This window comes from Haliotis cracherodii, unplaced genomic scaffold (assembly GCF_022045235.1).
Source record: "Haliotis cracherodii isolate W230 unplaced genomic scaffold, xgHalCrac1.p SCAF_1, whole genome shotgun sequence".
In the NCBI taxonomy this organism is placed as follows: domain Eukaryota; kingdom Metazoa; phylum Mollusca; class Gastropoda; order Lepetellida; family Haliotidae; genus Haliotis; species Haliotis cracherodii.
Genome location: NW_027266264.1, coordinates 53,544,066 through 53,568,773, shown reverse-complemented (window position 1 = coordinate 53,568,773; position 24,708 = coordinate 53,544,066). Strand labels below are relative to the sequence as shown.

Sequence of the window (24,708 nt, the reverse complement as noted above, 5' to 3'; positions counted from 1 at the left end):
GTTTAATTTCTGGGAATTCTATGCGCCACATGTACATTTATAAGATCTGATTCTAACAAGAAAACTTTTAGTGGACCAACATTTTGCTTAAGCGCCGCAATTCGTTGTGCAAAGTTGCGTCCCTTATGAGTGCCAGGAAACTATGATCATGGGTTTGAATACTTGTACGCCCTGATTATGTTCCTAGGTCAGCATCATTCCCGTGCTCGTGAGTTTCGTCAAAACAGTAAACGTCTAAAACCTTTATCACTTCCTCCCACATGAAGCGACATACCGTTATGTACAGTCAAAGATCGTTGTTGCGAAGTTAAAGGGACCCACGTAAATACTTCGAGTTATCCGAGGTTCCACACAACCGGAAAATGGTGAATAAAGAAGGAATACGGAGGGTCAATGCTTTTACTTCGAGACAACCGTACGTTCGACACATCAAAGTTCGACACAACGGTGTTTAACCAACTGAAATAACAGTGGAATTCGGTAATATCACTACCACTCGAGGTATTATGCAACTAGGTAGCGGAATAAGCCGAATTAATCCGAGTGAGTCACGTATATATTGACACAGTCCATTCTGACATTCGGTTAATCACGTGAACATTAGAAAACACTGACGGCGATCTTTTGAGAAAGCAACAGATGGTGATATTTTGGAATATTAAATGAGACTTGATGCCAGGTTCTCATTGTACAGTTGCATTTTAGAATTTACAGTTGATTTAAGAGCACACCAGTCTGATTAACGTCAAGGTGACGTTATCACACACAGAAATGCATCGCATGATGAAGCGAACGAGAAACGCTGTATGCGCGCGACAGTATGCAATTTCAAAGGCTATAAAATATTATATCCCAGTAACCTTTCTCATTCTGAGTATGTTATTCGATCTAATGAGAAATAAAAGAGGAAAAGATAAAGAAAATACAGTGCCCGGAATGCATCGCCTTCACGATCAATAGATTAATGCAGATCCGCTTTATGGAGACCGTTGCACCGTGCGATCAAACACTATGCCGTCAATGGAATACATGCACATGTTCGCTAGCTCTTCCGCTAACGTGATGCTGCATGAGACGTATGTACACACAGCTTTGAAAAGTTAGGTCATTTTCAGTGAAATACAAGATAAATTCCCAATAATTACTGAGTCCGATTAAGAGAAATGAACCACACGGTCAATTAGAGTGAGTGAGTGAATTGGGTTTAACGCTGCTTTGTTTTAGTGTTAGCTTGATGTGGGAGGAAAGCCCGAAGTGACGCAGGTCTTAGAGGTTTGTCTGTTTGGCGAATCCCAGTAACACGGGTGACGACAAACCTGGAAACCCACGATCCTTAAGGCTCTGGCACGTAAAAGGGGCGCAATTGCGGCGCCTTGGCACATAGTGTCACTTATGTGCACGTTTGTTTGTAGTTTAAAGCTAGACTCAGCAATATTCCAGCTATATGAGGGCGGTCCTTGAATACTGAAGTCTGGACCAGACAATCCAGTGATTCACATCAGGTGCACCGATCTAAGCAATTGACAGGGTCTGGCAGAGGTCAGGCATGGGATTACGCAGTCAGTCAACCATAACGTTTGGGGTATGACACATGGGAGTTACAACAGAGTTGACTGACTGGGTGATGGTTTGTGTTTAACACTCTTTGCATCTTTATATTGATCTTTATCAATATCATGAAACGCACAGACACGTTTACGATTCGTTGTCTTTGATGATATCGGATTCGAACTCGCTACCATCCGGTTGTAATATGTTCCAACAGTTGTTCCTTGTTTTTGTTTGTTTGTTTGTTGTTTAACGCCACACGCAGCAACATTCCAGCTATATGATGGCGGTCTGTAAATATTTGAGTCCTCACCAGACAATCCAGTGATTGACATTAGGAGTGGGATACCATGACATGCATCAAGCAAGTCAGCGACCCTGATCACCCGATCCCGTTAGTTACGACAAATATGGGTTGCTGACGATCAATTCAATTCACGGGTATTGCCTGTCCCAAATTCGATTCCTTTCGTGTACAAGCATCGTGATACAGTAGAATATGTCTGATTGTGGCGCAAAACAATATTCATGCAACCTCATACCAATTATTCCTGAAAACAATAGTTTGAATACATTAAGTCGACATCAAGGTTTGATGTTCATCGAAGCCAATAACAGAGCCAATTAACGGCATATGAATGCCTTACCATATATGTTAGATAGGATATCCTTGGCAGAGACTGGTTGACGACAAACTTAAAGGCCACCCCGGTCAGCACAAGGGTGAAAGACAGCTGAAGGCGGTTCTGGGTCAAAGTCACACCAACAGCAAAGGTCGTGAAAGCCAAGAGCGTTATCAACATCTAAAAAGCAACCAGAATAGTTACAATGTAATCCATTATGACAATATTGTATTCAATTAGAGCAATTTGGTACTGACATGAAAAATCTAAATTTGGTTTTAGGGGTATTACAATCACAAACCATAAGATGATAGAATGCCTATCAGCCATGGACAATGCGTCAACGGGACATGAGGTTTTGAATTAGGGACTGAGTAAATTGAAATCTAATACATCTGTTCATATCAAACCAAATCAATGAAAATTATACCGTTTCAATATCCCATTAAGGGAAGACGAAGTCATAAATATCTAAAACAGTAATAGCCATATCAACAGTAAAATTCTATTCCATACCGTCTCACCATTGTCAAAAATATACTGCATACCATCACACCATTGGAAGAATTGTTTTTCATGTGATCTCATCATTGCCAGAAAGATATTCCATACTATCTATTGATTGTCAGAAATATATTCCACACCATCTCACTATTGTCAGAATTGTTCTGCATACTATCTCACCATTGCCAAAAATTTCAAACTATCTATTGAATGTCAGAAAATTCTCTCACTATTGTCAAAAATGTATTATATACCATCATATCATTGTCAAAAATATATTCATTACCTCCTCTCCATTGTCAGAATTGTTTTCCATACGATCTTATCATTGCCATATATATATTCCATAGTATTTATTGATTGTCAGAAATATATTCCATACCATCTCACTATTGTCAAACATAATTCCATACTATCTCACCATTGTCAGAATTGTTTACCGTACTATCTCACCATTGTCAGAATTGTTTTCCGTACTATCTCACCATTGTCAGAAAAATATTTCATATTATCTTTTGATTGTCAGAAATATATCTCACCATTTTCAAAAATATATTACATACTATCACATCATAGTCAGAAATATATTTCATACCATCTCTCCGTTGTCAAAATTGTTTTCCATGCTATCTCATCAATTGCCAGATATATATTTCATACCATCTATCGATTGTCAGAAATATATACCATACCATACCACCATTGCCAACAATATATTGAATACCATCGCATCATTCAGATATATATTTCAAACCATCTCACCATTACCAGAAATATATTCCATAGTGTCCGTTCGTTGTCAGAAATATATTCTATACTGTCTCACCATTGTCAGAAATATATTTGATACCACCACATCATTGTCAGAAATGCATTCCATACTATCTCACCATTGTCAGAAATATATTCCACACAAAGAAGCCAGGTCGTCTAGCCGCATGGCACATGACCATCATTGTAGGGTGTCTCTCTCTGGAGCTGGTGTACTCCTTAACAGACACCTTGGGAAACATCTCCACATGCTCGAACAGTGCCCACTCCTGCTCGTCCACGAAGCTCTGCTTGTTGACACTGCTGAGTTCCTCCTTGTCCTCCAGGAGATCCACCTCACACTCAGTCAACTCAGAGGAGATCGTCAGGGATAGATCCTGAAGCAGATGTACATGCACGGCACACTGGATTAGCATGGGTAGGGACATATCACTGGGCCTGATTTAAATCCAAGCTGCCAACAGACGGACATTGTCAGTTAAACTGGATCAGCATGTTATTGGAAATCTAAGTTCCAGTTAATCTTATTTTTGGGAATCCTTTCAGGGATCCTCCAATGACCTCGTTAACTCTCAAGTCCTTGGGACCGCCCTCTTGGTGTAATATATGGAGCGTCAGTCCGGTGAGTTGAATGTCTGTGGTTCGATTCTCTGGCCGAGTCGTACCAAAATACGTTACAAAAGAGTAATTGTTGTCGCCTGGCTTTGGAATTATGGGAATAAAACAAGAACTGGTCGGCCCGGTGTCAGTATACTGTACCTGAGTGTTAAACTAGTATCTCAGTCGGCTAACATTTAAAAACGGTATCAGTCCGGACTTGTACAACCCAGCTAACACATAACATTGTCAAAACATTTTCAAAAGGTTTAATTGTAGTTATTCAATAAAAGATTCGTCAAAATATTTTATTACCGTTTTTGAAATGATTTACAATTATTTAAAATGTTATTGGAATGATTACAAAATGTTATTCAAGAACATCATGCTATAACATAGGCGAAACTATGTCATAACATGTTATTACAATGTTTTCAACGCGTGGCAGAAATGTTATGCCAGAAACTATTTCTTGAAATGTTATTGAAATGTTTTTAAAATATTATTCAATCTGAACATCATGCTATAACATAGGTGAAACTGTTTTATAACATATTATTGCAATGTTTTCAACAAATTGCAGAAATGTTATGCTGGAACATATTTTGGTGAAAAGTTATTACCATGTATGAAAGTGAGTACTGATTACGATCCCAACAGCCTACAGTTTAACACAAGTTCCCAAGCTTGCACACTCCGTTTTCAAAATGCTGTGAATTGGTTCTACAGTAACAGAACGTTTTTACAACAGTTGCAGTTTAATCTGTAGACTATATGTCTAAAGAAAATATAACAGATAAGGGTAAGACAAAACCCTCTCATGATTTGTTTCTGCTGATCACAGATAGTGTCACCGGCAATTACATTTGGTCGCGCATAATTTGCGGGGATGTGAGAGAGACCGTTGAGAAGTGAATAAATATAAATCTATGGTAAAAGACGCATTCTCTCACATTTAATTATTTTACATGACTAGTTATTAAAATGTCTTAAAACATTTTTGAAAATATATCACAAATATGTTCTTAAAACGTTTGTAAAAACTGATATTACAGAAACGATTCGAAAACAATTTTAAAATGTTGTGACAAGTGTTGTGTCTCGTGTAATGACGTTTGAATGATGTCACACTATTACGTCATATTTTGCACCCGCCATCATCAGTTCAAGTTTACTCTACATCCAAGTGCCATTGTGCAGCAAGAGCTGGATCGTCGAACTCTGATTTCTTAGGGGGTAAGTTCATTTTCAAAAGCAGTATCCGCTTATCTAAGCAGTATCTAAATGACATTGTGTAAATATAACATTTGTTACTCTTAACCACTTTCTAAATGGCATTGTGTATTCATGCTTTCGTCCATGGAAACCGTGCCAATTTTCACTTGTCAGAGGGGTACACAAGGTACGTGATCTAGGGTTGCATTGCAAAGCGCGAATCGCTTGCAAGCGATGTACAGAGATTCGCCTTACAACAGTTCGCTAACTTTCAGACGCTTGCAAGAGAAACAATCTCTGGCTGAGGTCGCTTCGTTCTCAAACCAGCGGAACAAGAAATTCGTGATCAACGAGGAAATGAGCAAAGGTAGCTTACACCCTATCATCCTCAGTCTGCTCCTGAAAGCCTAACAACTGCACCAGACACCAACCTAGAAATACAGAGGGACACTGTTGTACTTAAGGTGGCTAATACAAGGTGTTGGGGTGTTCCTGGTGTACCACTTTTTGGTGAGGTGAAATTGGGTTTAACGTCGCGTTCAAAATTATTGCACTTATATAGCGACGTGTATGCACGTGTGTATGTGGCTGCTTGTACTAGGCCGGACTAGTGTCGATTTTTAGTGCTAGCATACTGAGATACCATGCCACAGTTTAACATGAATACCCCACTAAAACACAGTATACTGACTCCGAGCCGACCAGTCCTTGTTTTAGCACTTTAATGCCGAGCGCCAGACAGGGTAACAACAAGTAACGTCTTTTGGTATGACGCGGCAGGGGGATCGAACTCCGGACCTTCCACAGAACTGAGTCTTGAAGTTCTTTGTTGACTGGATGTTGAAGATGGATGTTGGCATTGATTACCATGTCGGTCATTGGCATTGTGTATTCCGCAGTACATAGCTGAAGGCTGTACAGTCCCTGACTATTTGTCCTAATCATTTGTATCTTGTTAACAGTGAGTGGGTGTTGTACGTTTTGTACATTGGTAGCAAAACACTGAGATTTTCCAACACCCTGGTTCGTTTTCAAAACATTTTAGAAAAGTTATAACCAAATGTTCAGGTCCTTGGAATTTTTGAAAATATACCGAGTAGGTCGAGACATGTCAAATTCATCCATGCTGTCGAAAGGTGTTTTGGAAGTTACATGAATTCGGAGACAAAAATGAGGTTTTTCTATTCGTGAAATATACTGGAAAATATTCAGCTGTCTTTATTTCCCTTAAATTTCCTTTACTATTGTGTATACGTTATTTAAAGTGCACAGTTATGTCACGGCGTGACAGTTTAATGTTGGAGAAAAAACCAGGTGATTCAGTTGTAGCCTTCTCATGATTGTGTTAGCCTTCTCTTGATTGTGTCAGCCTTCGTTTTATTGGGGTCTTTGCTGTCAACTTTCATGTGATGGGTTTGTCACATTGTTGTAGTATTCAACTTATTTTATCGGAAAACAAGAATCAGAGTAAGGTATTTTAGGAAAGTGTTAATTCAGTTATGCCAACCGGTAACAAGGTCGGATTGTACATTGCCAGTATTTGTGTATCCTTGTTTGTAAAGTTACAAGTTGAACCTTCAAAATTATTTTCAAAACTTTGATACGAAATGCATGATCAGAAGTGACATTATCTGAGTTTTCCATCGTTAATGCATCATGATTTTTCCAACATCTGATAATGTTGCATTAGTTGTTGCATCTCAAATTAAACAAAAATAAGCATCCTGTGGAACATGACGTCGCTTACTGACGTCGAAATACCAGCTGCATGTGTAGAGCAGATTAAATTCGTACAGAAACGCATTACTCGTAACTAGATTATTCGGACTACAACATAGAATTGATTACCTGTGTGTCAAACGGGAAATGTTGTAGCTCCAGGTTTTCAACAAAGACTCCCTTTATACGGCGACATTCAAACACACGGAAATGATCTGGACTTATTGCCTCTTTATAACGCCATTCCTCTTCCTTTGCATCCCCTAGTACGTTCTCGATCTGTAGCTGGGGGTCCCATTCTTCCTCCTTCCCGTTTTCGTCCTGCCCAGCATTGAAGAATTATTGTTCAATCAACAGAAAGCCATATAACAATGTCATAGAAAACTACGTGCACACCATGGCGGCCAGCAAAGTAGTCGCTCGTTGATTAGACAACCACTGAACAACAGGAAGACAATTTCATCCTGCCTTTATTGTTGAGCGTGAGTGAGTAAACGTTGTCCAAACCACAGAAAGCATACAATGAAAAAAAATACATCACATGCAATCTGAAGTGTAGTCTCTCGTGGAGCAGACATTTACTAGAGACCATTGGATAAAGTCTTTGATTGATTGATTGATTGATTGATTGATTGATTGATATTTATAGCTGCACGTCGCAGCAATATTCTAGCTAAATGACGGCTGTCTGAAAAATAATCGAGTGTGGACCAGACAATCCAGTGAGGGACATCATGAGCATCGATCTAATTGGGATACGATGACATGCCACCCGACCCCGTCAGTCGCCTCTTACGACAAGCAGAGTCGCCTTTTTATGGCAAGCATGGGTTGCTGAAGACCTATTCTACCCCGGATATGGCATTCAGAAGTGATATACATGAGGACGAGAATTTATGGATGTCAACTTCTTTATTATGAACACAATAGTAGACACTTCCTCCTTCACCTGTCCTCTTTCTCCTTCTCCCTCTTCTCTTTCGTTATAGGATAAAGGTTCTCACCTTGTTCAATATTCTTATATCAAGTGAGTTTGATTTAAAACAGCTTGAAACAACATATCAGTTATTCAAGGTCTGTCAGCTTGATGTGAGAAGATGTGTGAATTTAGACCTTTACTACACCGGTAAAACCCATGAGCTCGGATATGGTGCTGACAAACCTAAACATGTACAGGTTGAGTTTGAGTTCGATCCCATCGAATTGAGGCGCCTTTGACGTCTAGACCAACCATGCCCTTGACCTTGATATGCTGTAAAAAGCAATATTACAACGTCATAGCACACTACCTGGCGGCATATGGTAGCGCCTCGCTCTACCAGCAGACAAACCAGTGGACGACATGTCACATGGCTTATCCTCTGCATATATCACAATGACTTACCAGCTGTTTGTAGTGTTTCGGCTGTTCCCATCGAGCCTGCAAGAACACATCAGCAGCATATTTCTCCTTCAGGGTGTTCACCTCGCCGATCTTTAGGAACACCACACGAATGTAAACCCTCACCTGCAATACAGTTACACTTGTACGTGGTTTACAAGTTGTTTGATCAAGTGGTTTACAACTTGTTTGAGAAAGGTTACAACATTCAAGGCCTCAGTAAAGCTTTCAAAGAGTTTTATGGTGGACATGTGGAGGACATTTCAAAACTTGACATCAGGGATGGACATGATGCAATTCCCTATTTTGACGTGTACCATACGTTCCCGTGTTATTTCAGATTTAAATAAAATGACTTCCCTTTGCATGTGTTTGTCACGGGTGCTACCGGTTGGGCTGAATACGCTCATCTTTTCGCGAACACCTAGTATCCCCACTATTTGATAATGATTCATAAACACATGCTCATGATATAGTCGGAATCGAACAATCGACTCTGCGTTTGGCTTTTCTTATGAATATGGAAAGGGCTTTGCTTCTTTTGGTATTCTAGTCAAGCTTAAGCAGACCCGGGAGGGAGCTGGCCCTAACGCCACCCGAGCAGTATGTCAACGACGCCCACGACGCTGTGTTGAAAAAAATTGTGGGCAAATCTGAAATGATGCAAGTTTTAGATGGTTACCATTTTGATGAATTTCACTTGTACGGGACTTACCAGCCAGAAATCAGAACAGGGCCGAATCTGCCCACAACCAGCAGATCCTGGCACGATCAAGGGACTTAACTTTGTTCAGAACAATGTACAATTCCAACAGTATATTTTATTAATATGTATTATAAGTAAAACTGTTATCAAAATCAATCATATCAAATTAAATATACTTTTTGATTTAGTAGTTTAGTTGACTCTTGCCCCTCGTTGCATTTAGTGTTTGCTGACAGTATGTGGCAACTGTTACCCTCTGCAGCGGAACCTCTCTAATCCGGAAAATCCTCCTCCCGGACACTTCGTAATCATGATCCTAACCCGGGATCACCATGATGAATTATAATAAAACGATTTGTTTAGATTTGCCTGAGCATCGGAACCTCTTTATTCGGGAATACCGGCCATCTGGATGATTAATGTTGAGAACGTCTATACATTTGCAAACGATCAATTTAAATTTACAAAATCAAGAAAAAGAAATTTCTGATCAAGTCATCTATATTTTTATGAAATGTACATCATCATGTTATTAAAAAAATGCACTGTTTGTTTTATCACGTGTTGTTTTCTATGAAGTTAGTTCCCGTTGCGTATATCCAATGGGTTTCAGATCCATTGTTCGTACAGAAGTAGAATGTATAGATTAGTTTGAGAGAAACCAGATAGATATCAGTTTTCTTTTGCTTCAGCGTGACTCCATATCCACGTTTCAAATGTCACCAGCTGCTTATAACAAACCAGATGCCAGAAATAGATTCAGAGCGTTCACAAAGCAATTAACTGTCTGTGTTTAGGATATTAGAACATACCACAGAATCAAACGGTAGTATCATTCTAAATACAACTAATTACATTTCTTTCATCAAAAAGAGGGATTTAATAGCCGTAGTTTGTCAAATAATCCCAGACTCAAAGACTGTTTCGTAACAAATGTCAATATTAAGAAAGTTAATTAAGGAAACTATCTTAAAAGGTATCAACGTTGAACTTGATAAATCAAGAAACAGTGATTATGCCTTTTTGTGGCAGTGCAGCTGATATCAACGAAACTCATTTGTAAAATAGAATGAAGGTTAAAGTTCACAGAGGAGTTGCTAATTGTTGCAGTATGGGTAAAGAAGAATCAGAAACGCTTATCTCTTAATCAAAATTAGGCGTGAGTTGGGTTTAACGCCACTTTAAACAGTATTCCATTTACGTCAGGGCGTGTCGTGTAGGAAGGATGCCTAAAGTGACGCAGGTCTGTATGATAAACGAGTGAGTCAATGAGTTTGGTTTAATGCCGCCTTGTTACAATATTCCAGTTATAGTACCGTGTGTCAGCTTCATGTGGAAGGAAAGCTCCAAGTGATACAGGTTTTAGACGTTTACCACTTTAGTTTAACACACAAACTGACAAACCAAGAAACATTATTGGGTCGAACAGGTATTCGAACCCACAACCATAAATTTCTCGTGTACTCAAGGTACGCAACTCCGGTAGCGAAATCCGGTACCTTAGACGACTGGGCCACCCGTCCCCCCACGTATAGTACACCCTCAACAGTATCCAAGGACGATAGATTAGTCTGGTGGTTTAAGCGTTCGCTCGTCACGCCGAAAGCCCTGTTTCGTTTCTTCAAGTGGGTACAATGTGTGAAGTAGATTTCTGGTGTCGCCATGATATTGGTGATATATTGCTGAAAGCGGCGTAAAACCGTACTCAGTCACTTACTTAAACATAGAATGTATTAGGTACTATATTTTACATAACGTTCAGCTCTTACAGGTTGCATTTCAACAAGATGCACTGCCAGGCAGCCTATTTCTGCAGGCATCAAAGTGACAAGGTATTCTCTGTTGATGAAAATGGACAAAATGGCTTCCGCGCTGTTATCAAGTATCTTCAGCTGAAAGGGCTAACTCAAACAACCTCTCATGCGGACATGGTGTCAACTTTAAAGGGCAAGTTCACACGGAAATGAACCTTTTTTTCTTGTACTTTTTCCACATTAAAAGTGTTAACATAGAAGTGTCATAGACAAAAATATAAAAACATCATCTTTAATTAACATATTTTTTGCACTAAAACGATTTATATTTTTCACATTTACCAAGTGTTCTATTTCCATAACAAAAACACCATGGCTTATGTCCCTTGCAATATGACGTCATTGGTGCCAATTGATAAACATTATGACGTCATCATGCTTTGTTAGAGCCGCTTCACGTGGTGTAGGTAGAGTTTTGTGATTCTAGCATCTCAGATGCCAGAATTGTGCCAGAATTGAGTCACCACTGCGCCGGAGTGTGTCGTAGACCATGTTGTTATCTTTTGCGTTGAGAATAGACAGGGACCCAGTTGAACTGGCACCAATTACGTCATAATCTAAGGGGGATAACTCAGGCCTATTTTGCTCGTAAAACGAAGGCCTCATAACGGCATATCACTTTCGTACTATTGTGAGCTTCCTACTTTCACTGTGAAAAAAATGAGTGTATATTTTCAAACACAGATACTAACTAATTCTAAAATTGCGTTTTGTTTAGAAAAAGAAAGAAAGTGATTTTTGCGTGTACACTTCCCCTTTAAGGGATGATGCTCCTTCCTTTGCCACTGTTAGGAGGTGGACAGCGGGGTTCAAGAGGGAAAGATCATCGAATATGATCCAAGATCAGAAAGACCTTCTACTGCCACCACTGAGGAAAAAGTTGATAAATTACTTGCTATGATTATGGATGGTCGGTGACTCACCACACGTCACATAACCAATGCAGTAGGCATACCTCACGAGAGAGTAGAGAACTCTGCATGACAAAGGTATGATTAATACGCTGGGTTTCAAGGCTTCTGACACATGTTCAGAAACACTCCATGTTCATGATATCTCGTCATGTTGAAGCATAACCAGCTGATTTTGTTAAGCGATTTGTGTTCATGGATTGAGTCATGGGTTAACCACCTTCAGCCAGACTAGTGGATATCTAACGTGGACTTCCGAAGAAGGCAACGTATGTTCCTTTAGCTGGCAAGGTAATGGTTTCGGTTTTCTGGGATTCCAAAAGAATGCTACTGGTGGACTGCCTTCCAAAAGATCAGGACAATAATGGCCGATATTATCATGCTTATCTGCTCATGCAACTGCGTCAGAATATCAAGGCTGAACGTCTTGGAAAACACGCTAAAGGTGTGTTGCTCCCCAGAATAATCCTTCGTGAATCTTTATGTATGATGTGTGGCATTGTTCTGAAATATCCTTGCGTCTTCTGGAAACACTCATAAAACACCTAGCCATGACCACAGTTTCTTTATCCTCAGGAATACCAATACTTTTCTAAGAGTTTATTTTATAACTGACTGATACTTAGAGTTTTTTTTGTGATTCACCGGTTCCTTGATGTTTCTGTTATCATTCACTAGTTCCTCTGAGCTATGTTGTCTTTCACAGGTACCCCTGAGCTCATGTTGTTACTCACAGGTACCTCTGAGTTATGTTATCATTGACAGGTACCTCTGATTTTCTGTTATTATTCTCATTTACCTCGGTGCTAATGTTATTATTCATCCGAACATCGGGGTTAACGTTATCACTCACAGGCACTTTTATGTTATCAGTTACTTGTACCTCTGAGATTATGGTATCACATAGAGGTACCTCAAGGTTTATGTTATCATTCACAAGTACCTCAGAGTTAAAATAATACTAAACAGGTACCAAAAAACCACACCATCGATTGTGATGCTCCCTCTAAACATAACACTTGCATGCTCATCTACCCACAGCTCGGTTTATACTCTTTATGTTTTCCGCTCCACAAACCCTTCATTTATAACCAAGGGACTGTAAATGCCAATTGATATATGTCGTGGATAATGTTGTGGATATATGTGCATTTAAAATGCTGGTTACATCACTCGATGCTATTCTACGGTGATCGTAAATGTTGCCGACGCCCAGGGTGTCATTTGTGAAAAAAACAATAACATTCACTGTAAATTAGATAATTCCCAGATATTCTGCAACTTTTGGGATACTGACATCCTAATCGACCTGACAAATATTTCGTTTTCCTCAATGGTTACAACCAAATGTAATTCCGTTCGTCTTGGATATATACTGACTCCGACAACAAATAAACAGACAATTCAAATTTGAAATCTGAAGAACATTTGGTGTAACCTATATTATATCATGCATACAAAATGTCCTTTCTAAAAATGAAACTTATTGATTTTTTTACTGTGAATAAGGACGCTTATAGAAATCACATTGTGGACACTTTTGTTCCTTATTGGCATGTAAAACCGCGTTAATCCTATTAATACCGTTCCCAGCAAAATCGTCCGGATTTTAAATTTTCTGATAAGTTTAGCATATGTAGGTAGTAATATTCCATTATTTGTGTATAGACGTTCGCATGAGTACTCGTCCGGATAACGAGAACGTACTACAATATAATCCAGTTTGCATTGATTTCTCATTGAAATACGACACGGTGAATGCTAGTGGGACGGATCAGTACACTCCTTTGTCATCCCTATTTACTACTGGTGTATTTATATAGAGTGATATATTCATTATTTTAATCAGAACTCAGCTTCTTGGGGTTGAATAGTGTCAAAATTAACTTTAGCATGTCTGGGTTACAAAATTCAAGGCCTTCGTAAAGGTTTGTAATGTCATATGATGATGTAAAGCTAGGACATTTCGACATTTGTCATATCAGTGACAAAATCATGTCCGATGTCCCCTAGTCCATGTTTAATGTGTTACATATGTTCCCGTGTTTGTTCCGGTGAACACTTGACTTGTCTTTGCGTGTGTTTATGACGGGTGCCACCGGTGGAGCACGATAACCTCGTCTTTTCGCGACGCGTAGTACCATCGCTAGTACATCGCAATGTCATATAATTTCGTTATTAAACATAACTTCGGATTGTTGGAGTTGAACTTTGTCAAATCTAACATATTAACGCTAAATACACAAACAGTACCATATTTACAAGAAACTAAAGGTTTCACGGCTACATGTATGCACGAGCGGCTTTGACGATCACAGATGGTGTAACGAGATACAGCCAGAATTTCCTTCATGTTAATCTTTATGAAATATCATTTCAATACGTATCATCTTACCTAGAGGATAGCTATTAATAGAACAAATAAACGCCTCTCCTTTCGATTTCCCATTTGGCACGTCATTCTACATAGCACCATCTGACATTTACCGATATTGCTGGTGATGGGTAATCCTTTAAGCTGCCGTGATACTGTCATTTGCTACCATAATCAAGTTTTGTGACATTAGTCGCTTCTTGAAACATCGAAGTACATGTTAGATACCAATATGTAAGGAAACCATTACTTGAGTTGACAGTGATATATATGGTCACAGTGGATAGAGCTCTGTCCGCAGATCGGAAGGTCAGTGGCTTGATCTCAGGCCTCGTGGTACCAAAAGACGTTAAAATATGATATTTGTACATGTAGTTACCCTGCCCGGCACACGCATTTAGGGGATACAACAAGGACGGGTGAGCTTGGAGTCAAAACTGCAGCATGATATCTCGATGGGCTTGTGCTATAAAACTGGGATTTTTACGAGGATGGTTCTAAGCCTAGCGAACTATTGGCCATAACAAAGTGAACTAGTCTATGTAGTTCATTGTTTAAGTAGTTCATTGCAAGTGTATATAGTGACAGTCGGTTGAACGTAATTGGGGTCCAAATGGACACAGAAATGGAAAAGAACGAGTGGCTTGCAGTCATTAAGTTTTTTTACTTCAGAGAAAAGTACTCCCCAAGAAATTCATGACCGCATGTCACAAGTGTATTGGGATAAGTGCCACAGCTGTTCCACTGATAAACGTTGGGTACTTATGTTAAGGCTGGTGGAACAATCCCTGATGATGACCCTAGGTCTGGACGTCCCTTAACTTCCATTAATGAAGATTCAATCAAGAAGAAAGAAAATACTGTCAGATAGACCTATTACCATTGCTGTATTACCAAGCTATGGGTCTATTGAGAGTATTATTCATGTACATTTATAGATGAATAAGGTATCTGCTCGTTGGGTGCCAAAGATTCTACATTCTGATCTTATGGAAAAAGGAACTGACATTGCCAGAGAAAATTGAGAGCTAATTGGGGAGGACCATTCCACTTCCCCGTCACCAAAGAAATTCAAGTCTTCAAGATCAGTGAAGAAAGTTATGGCCACTGTATTCTGGGATGCAAAGGGTGTGATCCTTGGATAACTTCTCACACTTCTCGACTTGCAAAGGCTGGCGTGCGACAATGTTGGTTCGGAGAGCTTCCTCAACCTCCATACTCGTCAGACCTGCCCCAAGTGATTTCCACCCGTTTCGTAAACTGAAAGAACACCTTCGTTGAAAGTGCTATGACGACAACGACGACCTCAAAGCTGCCGTGAATGTTTTTTTTAGGGCAGCTTCAGAAAACTTCGTCCTTACTGGAATTGAAAAGCTTCACTATCGATATGAGAAGTGTATTGAAAAGCAGCGAGATCATGTTGAAAAATGAAATCAAAAACACTATCACAATTGTTTGTTTGTTAGGCTTAGAACTTTATGACCAGCCCTCGTACAAACAGGCACACACAGAGTACATGCATGTCGATATATATAAGTACAATAACACCCAACGTGACGTTAAACCACCATTTACCTCATAAGGGCACAAGGAACTTAACGCCCTCGAGGGTATTCCGGGTTGATGGGTTCACAGCGTTGTCAGCGTGTCAACGAATCCCGACGGCGTGGATCGTTTGCTCACAATATCGATCACTGGATCATCTGGTGCAGACTCGATTATTTACATCCTGCGCTATACATCCGGAATATTGCTGTGTGCGGTGTTAAACAAGAAACATATGAAATAATATGATGTTGCCCTGTGGCTAAAGCTTTCGATCGTGAGTTGATTTTTCGCATGAATAAAACGTATAATGCTGTAGTAATATTATCCTGTTGTGTTTTACTCACCTTTAAAAATATGCATATGGCACAATGCATGTCAAATAATGAATATTCAATGTTATAAACTTAATGAAATGCAAATGAAATCTCATTGCGTGAAATGAGTGCAGGTTTTATGTTATCATGTTTTGTATCTGATGTTCAATAAACCACTTTTGTTTAAAAACACGTCTCTTGGCAATAGCGGTCCGAGGATTGTCGTGAGCAGGAGTTGTAGGCTGACCGCGCTTTATGTCGGTCTGAACCAGCTGTTACATGTATACTATTCTCCATAACCGAAAAAAATAAGCAAAACAGTTTGAAAAGTTGGTTCTACATCACAGGTAACATCATTCCATGTAGGCTTATAAATAATCAAATCTGGGCTACACAAACCGATGGCTGACAGCATGAACATCGATGCATTCTGTCCAGACTCATATCTGTGAGTATGATACATATACAATTTATCCCCGTCAGTACGGTTGTGCCCTACTTTGCTTCCTTGTGTTAAATAAACTGATTCCGAGTATTTTTATTGTCTGTTTTCTAAAACAACACATTGCCTATACTTAAACCTCAACTGTCTGACCCATTTTAACAAAACAGAGACCTGGTTCAGATAGAAACTAGAAGAATGCATGGCAACGTTTCAAGTATCACAGGAACAAAGAGCATGGAATGTAAACCGTTTCCCAAATTAACCGTCTGGTTTCATTAAAAAAGCTGATGTTTTATTCTCCAAAGTTTTTGACTCATACATGTCAAAATACGCATGGTGTGTCCATGGGCCCTCGCTGCTCTGTTGAAACTTTCCATGTACACAAAAGCCCTCGAAAATGCCCCTTTGGGAAATAACGGACTAATAATTTCTTTTTTATTACACGTGGAACAAACGACCTAAGTTATAAACCTGTTATAAACGTATATACAAGGCTTTTCACCCAACCGATCCTTCGCTTATCGAGATCTCTGCTGATACAGCACAAATTACGGTACCGAAATACTACTCCCTTCACTCCGGATACAACAAAATACGTTAGAAACTGGCACTTATTGTATACCCTGCCTGGCGCCGGGCAATGAGGGTATAAGACGAGTACTGGTCTCACAGTCCGTATACTGTGTCTCAGTGAATGGGGTATCCATGTTAAACTTTGACATAGTATATCAGCGGGCTAGCACGGAAAAATATCACCGTGACACTAGATCTGTGGCTGCATGACTCGCCGTGACAGCAAGTCTGTGGTTGGATGACTCGCCGTGACACTAGATCTGTGGCTGCATGAGTCCCCGTGACACCAAGTCTGTGGCTGCATGACTCGCCGTGACACTAGATCTGTGGCTGCATGAGTCCCCGTGACACTAGATCTGTGGCTGCATGACTCGCCGTGACACTAGATCTGTGGCTGCATGAGTCCCCGTGACACCAAGTCTGTGGCTGCATGACTCGCCGTGACAATAGATCTGTGGCTGCATGACTCGCCGTGACACCAAGTCTGTGGCTGCATGACTCGCCGTGACACCAAGTCTGTGGCTGCATGACTCGCCGTGACACCAAGTCTGTGGCTGCATGACTCGCCGTGACACCAAGTCTGTGCCTGCATGACTCGCCGTGATACTAGGTCTGTGGTTGCATTACTCACCGTGACACTAGATCTATGGCTGCATGACTCGCCGTGACACCAAGTCTGTGGCTGCATGACTCGCCGTGACACTAGATCTGTGGCTGCATGACTCGCCGTGACACTAGATCTGTGGCTGCATGACTCGCCGTGACAGCAAGTCTGTGGCTGCATGACTCGCCGTGACACCAAGTCTGTGGCTGCATGAGTCGCCGTGACACCAAGTCTGTGGCTGCATGACTCGCCGTGACACTAGATCTGTGGCTGCATGAGTCCCCGTGACACTAGATCTGTGGCTGCATGACTCGCCGTGACACTAGATCTGTGGCTGCATGACTCCCCGTGACACCAAGTCTGTGGCTGCATGACTCGCCGTGACAATAGATCTGTGGCTGCATGACTCGCCGTGACACCAAGTCTGTGGCTGCATGACTCGCCGTGACACCAAGTCTGTGGCTGCATGACTCGCCGTGACACTAGGTCTGTGGCTCCGTGACACTAGATCTGTGGCTGTGTAGCCCACCCTGACACTAGATCTGTGGCCGCGTAGCCCACCCTTACACTAGATCTGTGGCTGCGTAGCCCACCGTGACACTAGATATGTGGCTGCATGACCCAACCTGACACTAGATCTGTGGCTGCATGACCCAACCTGACACGAAGGTCTGTGGCTGCATGGCCCACAGTGACATTAGAGCTGTGGCTACATAGTCCCCGTGACACTAGATCTGTGGCTGCATGACTCGCCGTGACACTAGATCTGTGGCTACATGAGTCCCCGTGACACCAAGTCTGTGGCTGCATGACTCGCCGTGACACTAGGTCTGTGGCTGCATGACTCGCCGTGACACTAGATCTGTGGCTGCATGACTCGCCGTGACACCAAGTCTGTGGCTGCATGACTCGCCGTGACAGCAAGTCTGTGGCTGCATGACTCGCCGTGACACCAAGTCTGTGGCTGCATGACTCGCCGTGATACTAGATCTGTGGCTGCATGAGTCCCCGTGACACTAGATCTGTGGCTGCATGAGTCCCCGTGACACTAGATCTGTGGCTGCATGACTCGCCGTGACACTAGATATGTGGCTGCATGAGTCCCCGTGACACCATGTCTGTGGCTGCATGACTCGCCGTGACAATAGATCTGTGGCTGCATGACTCGCCGTGACACCAAGTCTGTGGCTGCATGACTCGCCGTGACACCAAGTCTGTGGCTGCATGACTCGCCGTGACACTAGGTCTGTGGCTCCGTGACACTAGATCTGTGGCTGCGTAGCCCACCCTGACACTAGATCTGTGGCCGCGTAGCCCACCCTTACACTAGATCTGTGGCTGCGTAGCCCACCGTGACACTAGATATGTTGCTGCATGACCCGACCTGACACTAGATCTGTGGCTGCATGACCCGTCGTGACACGAAGGTCTGTGGCTGCATGGCCCACAGTGCCATTAGAGCTGTGGCTACATAGTCCACCGTGACACTAGATCTGTGGTTGCATGGTCCACCCTGTAACTAGATCTGTGGCTGCATGACCCACCGTGACACTAGATCTATGGTTGCATAGTCCACCGTAGATACTAGATCTGTGGTTGCATTGCCCACCGTGACATTAGATCTGTGGCTGCATAGCCCACCGTGACACTAGATCTGTGGCTACATGGCCCACCATGACACTAGATCTGTGGTTGCATGACCCACCGTGACACTAGATCTGTGGCTGCATAGCCCACCGTGACACTAGATCTGTGTTTGCATGACCCACCATGACACTAGATCTGTGGCTGCATGACCCACCGTGACACTAGATCTGTGGCTGCATGACCAACCATGACACTAGATCTGTGGCTGCATGACCAACCGTGACACAAAGTCTTTTGCTACATAGTCCACCGTGACACTAGATCTGTGGCTGCATGACCTACCGTGACACTAGATCTGTGGTTGCATGACCCACCGTGACACTAGATCTGTGGTCGCATGACCCACCCTGACACTAGATCTGTGGCTGCATGACCAACCATGACACTAGATCTGTGGCTGCATGACCAACCGTGACACCAAGTCTTTTGCTACATAGTCCACCGTGACACTAGATCTGTGGCTGCATGATCCACCCTGACACTAGATCTGTGGCTGCATGACCCACTGTGACACTAGATCTGTGGTCGCATGACCCACCATGACAATAGATCTGTGGCTGCATGACCCACCGTGACACTAGATCTGTGGTTGCATGACCCACCGTGACACTAGATCTGTGGTCGCATGACCCACCGTGACACTAGATCTGTGGCTGCATGACCCACCGTGACACTAGATCTGTGTTTGCATGACCCACCCTGACACTAGATCTGTGGCTGCATGGCCCACCGTGACACTAGATCTGCGTTTGCATGACCCACCGTGACACTAGATCTGTGTTTGCATTACCCACCGTGACACTAGATCTGTGGCTGCATGGCCCACCGTGACACTAGATCTGTGGTTGCATTACCCACCGTGACTCTAGATCAGTGGTTGCATAACCCACCCTGACACTAGATCTGTGGCTGCATGACCCACCGTGACTCTAGATCTGTGGCTGCATGACTCGCCGTGATACTAGGTCTGTGGTTGCATTACTCACCGTGACACTAGATCTATGGCTGCATGACTCGCCGTGACACCAAGTCTGTGGCTGCATGACTCGCCGTGACACTAGGTCTGTGGCTGCATGACTCGCCGTGACACTAGATCTGTGGCTGCATGACTCGCCGTGACAGCAAGTCTGTGGCTGCATGACTCGCCGTGACAGCAAGTCTGTGGCTGCATGAGTCGCCGTGACACCAAGTCTGTGGCTGCATGACTCGCCGTGACACTAGATCTGTGGCTGCATGAGTCCCCGTGACACTAGATCTGTGGCTGCATGAGTCCCCGTGACACTAGATCTGTGGCTGCATGACTCCCCGTGACACCAAGTCTGTGGCTGCATGACTCGCCGTGACACTAGATCTGTGGCTGCATGACTCGCCGTGACACCAAGTCTGTGGCTGCATGACTCGCCGTGACAGCAAGTCTGTGGCTGCATGACTCGCCGTGACACCAAGTCTGTGGCTGCATGACTCGCCGTGATACTAGATCTGTGGCTGCATGAGTCCCCGTGACACTAGATCTGTGGCTGCATGAGTCCCCGTGACACTAGATCTGTGTTTGCATGACCCACCCTGACACTAGATCTGTGGCTGCATGACCCACTGTGACACTAGATCTGTGGTCGCATGACCCACCATGACAATAGATCTGTGGCTGCATGACCCACCGTGACACTAGATCTGTGGTTGCATGACCCACCGTGACACTAGATCTGTGGTCGCATGACCCACCGTGACACTAGATCTGTGGCTGCATGACCCACCGTGACACTAGATCTGTGTTTGCATGACCCACCCTGACACTAGATCTGTGGCTGCATGGCCCACCGTGACACTAGATCTGCGTTTGCATGACCCACCGTGACACTAGATCTGTGTTTGCATTACCCACCGTGACACTAGATATGTGGCTGCATGAGTCCCCGTGACACCATGTCTGTGGCTGCATGACTCGCCGTGACAATAGATCTGTGGCTGCATGACTCGCCGTGACACCAAGTCTGTGGCTGCATGACTCGCCGTGACACCAAGTCTGTGGCTGCATGACTCGCCGTGACACTAGGTCTGTGGCTCCGTGACACTAGATCTGTGGCTGCGTAGCCCACCCTGACACTAGATCTGTGGCCGCGTAGCCCACCCTTACACTAGATCTGTGGCTGCGTAGCCCACTGTGACACTAGATATGTTGCTGCATGACCCGACCTGACACTAGATCTGTGGCTGCATGACCCGTCGTGACACGAAGGTCTGTGGCTGCATGGCCCACAGTGCCATTAGAGCTGTGGCTACATAGTCCACCGTGACACTAGATCTGTGGTTGCATGGTCCACCCTGACACTAGATCTGTGGCTGCATGACCCACCGTGACACTAGATCTATGGTTGCATAGTCCACCGTAGATACTAGATCTGTGGTTGCATTGCCCACCGTGACATTAGATCTGTGGCTGCATAGCCCACCGTGACACTAGATCTGTGGCTACATGGCCCACCATGACACTAGATCTGTGGTTGCATGACCCACCGTGACACTAGATCTGTGGCTGCATAGCCCACCGTGACACTAGATCTGTGTTTGCATGACCCACCATGACACTAGATCTGTGGCTGCATGACCCACCATGACACTAGATCTGTGGCTGCATGACCAACCATGACACTAGATCTGTGGCTGCATGACCAACCGTGACACAAAGTCTTTTGCTACATAGTCCACCGTGACACTAGATCTGTGGCTGCATGACCTACCGTGACACTAGATCTGTGGTTGCATGACCCACCGTGACACTAGATCTGTGGTCGCATGACCCACCCTGACACTAGATCTGTGGCTGCATGACCAACCATGACACTAGATCTGTGGCTGCATGACCAACCGTGACACCAAGTCTTTTGCTACATAGTCCACCGTGACACTAGATCTGTGGCTGCATGATCCACCCTGACACTAGATCTGTGGCTGCATGACCCACTGTGACACTAGATCTGTGGTCGCATGACCCACCATGACAATAGATCTGTGGCTGCATGACCCACCGTGACACTAGATCTGTGGTTGCATGACCCACCGTGACACTAGATCTGTGGTCGCATGACCCACCGTGACACAAGATCTGTGGCTGCATGACCCACCGTGACACTAGATCTGTGTTTGCATGACCCACCCTGACACTAGATCTGTGGCTGCATGGCCCATCGTGACACTAGATCTGCGTTTGCATGACCCACCGTGACACTAGATCTGTGTTTGCATTACCCACCGTGACACTAGATCTGTGGCTGCATGGCCCACCGTGACACTAGATCTGTGGTTGCATTACCCACCGTGACTCTAGATCAGTAGTTGCATAACCCACCCTGACACTAGATCTGTGGTTGCATGACCCACCGTGACACTATATCTGTGGCTGCATGACCCACCGTGACTCTAGATCTGTGGCTGCATGACTCACCGTGACAAAAGGTATGTGGCTGCGTGTGACTGTCAATATTGACATTACTATAGGTCGAAGGTGCGAGTGAATAGGAAGCATATTCTCCCACCAAATATACACCGTTCTAGACAAGAAACAATATTTGTACACGCCGCTGTTTTGTGGTAATCAATATGTTTTCTAACTTTACACAGGCACGTGGCCTGAATATCACGCCCTGATATGGTGACAATGAAAACAGCGGCGTTAAAAGTCATGGCTTGAAAGATCAGTGATCTTCTTTGTTTAATTCATTTACTTAAGGGATTGGCAATCCAAAAAATGCCACCACTATCAATACCGCTGTCATCATCTTGCATCATCATCCCCGAGCATCCTCCACAGTCTATGTTCAGAATATATTAAACTCAGGCTTGCATTGCGCAATGTGTCTACAGTGATAAGGCATCAAACCAACCATCATTAGTGAAACTAGCAATACTAATTTTAAGTACCTAATATAATGACATACATGCAATTACAAGTAGATTCATACCACTATTCTGATCCTACGTATACTCTCTACATAAGAAATAATGAGATTACACTATCAACAAGGCTATCAGTTGATGTGATAACATGAATAAAACATGCACGGCGATATCTATCAATTTTCTGAATATTACCAACAGGTTTGTCAGATCAAGGATATGTTGGTATTTAACACCGATTAGAAACCTCACCTGCTCAATTGTGCCCTCATCTTCCTCCATTTCCGTAAACTGAATTCTCTTCTGTGGCAGTGAGGTTCTTGGTTTTTGAAAGCGCTTGCTTGAATCCACGATGAGGGTATTGGCGGCTGTATATGGAAGCGGAGGCTCCTCGTCTTCGTCACAATGTGACTTCGCCAGCGATGGATAGTAAACGTTATGTTCTGGTATTTCCATAGTGATCGCTAGGGAGTAGAGGATGGTTTCGACGTTTCCCAGGCCCTATATCGGGAGCCTGCTGCAGTGGACACGGATTGAATAGCCTGTCCTGGCTGTGGCTGATATTGCCCTTTTCAGGCAATTATCTGGCATAATGAAAGACAGTTATTTACAACTAGATTCATATGAACGTGTTATCATGTTAGTTCTTGTGCCGAAATGAGCACAGAATCATTGCTTTATACTTTTCTTGCCTGATTAAAGAGGCAATGTTCTGTTCAGTTGAGCTGGTGCAGCACCCAGTACAAGTATCTACATTTGTTTGTCTCTTCAGAATTCACGCAAGTTTTACTGACAACACATGATGACGTTGTTGTTTAAGTAGTACGGTAATTCCACTGAAGCTCAATTTCTTTGGTCACCACAAATATTTAATCTGACTTACTATATCTGATCAGAATGAAACGTAATATTTATTTATACTTTATAAAGCAAACCTCACTTCGATCAAATTGAATCCATTGAAGAAGTTACCATCGGAGATGTAGGCTCGCTGTAGGTATTATTATTATCCATATTATTGTTCAATTTCAGAATGTTCATTGTCATCATTCTGGTCCTCTATACAACGATAGTTTTGTCTCTAAGGCAAAACTGTTATTTCAATTGCTTGTGTAAATCTTGCCAGTGGATTTCAAAGAACAATATATGACCGAAATGAGCTGGACACATTCTTTTCCAGGTTACAGACTGGTCAAGGGAGTTGATCCAAAGTTCTGCACAACGATATCTTTGACCTTGAATGCACAATTCTTCTTTCAAAACGTGGTGTTAAGTGCCTTAAAAACATCACACAGCTTTACAGAAATGTTCCATTCACGTATCCTGTCTTTGTTATGCGTCATGTGGACCATACAATACGTGAAAGCTTCCCTCGTAGTTATTCAAAATGTAACTCTATTATCTATTGCAACAGTTGATATCATTTCAATAATAGAAATATTACGTTCAGGACTGTTCTCCCAGAACGGACAACTCCATGGATGGTTTGAGATCTGGATGTTCATTCCTGTCAATTATAA

The 24,708-nt window shown here is 42.9% G+C and overlaps 1 protein-coding gene across 1 annotated transcript in view; it reads right to left on the bottom strand.

Moving 5' to 3' along the window:
• LOC139465608 (cys-loop ligand-gated ion channel-like) overlaps positions 1-24,468 on the bottom strand; it is a 39,154-nt gene extending 14,686 nt beyond the window's left edge. Inside the window, exons 1-6 of the mRNA XM_071247317.1 lie at positions 24,129-24,468; positions 23,441-23,772; positions 8,362-8,484; positions 7,107-7,298; positions 3,566-3,823; positions 2,196-2,351 (exon numbers count right to left, since the gene is read on the bottom strand). Coding sequence (XP_071103418.1) covers positions 2,196-2,351; positions 3,566-3,823; positions 7,107-7,298; positions 8,362-8,484; positions 23,441-23,644 — 933 coding nt within the window. The 5' untranslated portion in view covers positions 23,645-23,772; positions 24,129-24,468. The remainder of the gene's footprint in view (positions 1-2,195; positions 2,352-3,565; positions 3,824-7,106; positions 7,299-8,361; positions 8,485-23,440; positions 23,773-24,128) is intronic.
• Between the last annotated feature and the right edge of the window lie 240 nt (positions 24,469-24,708).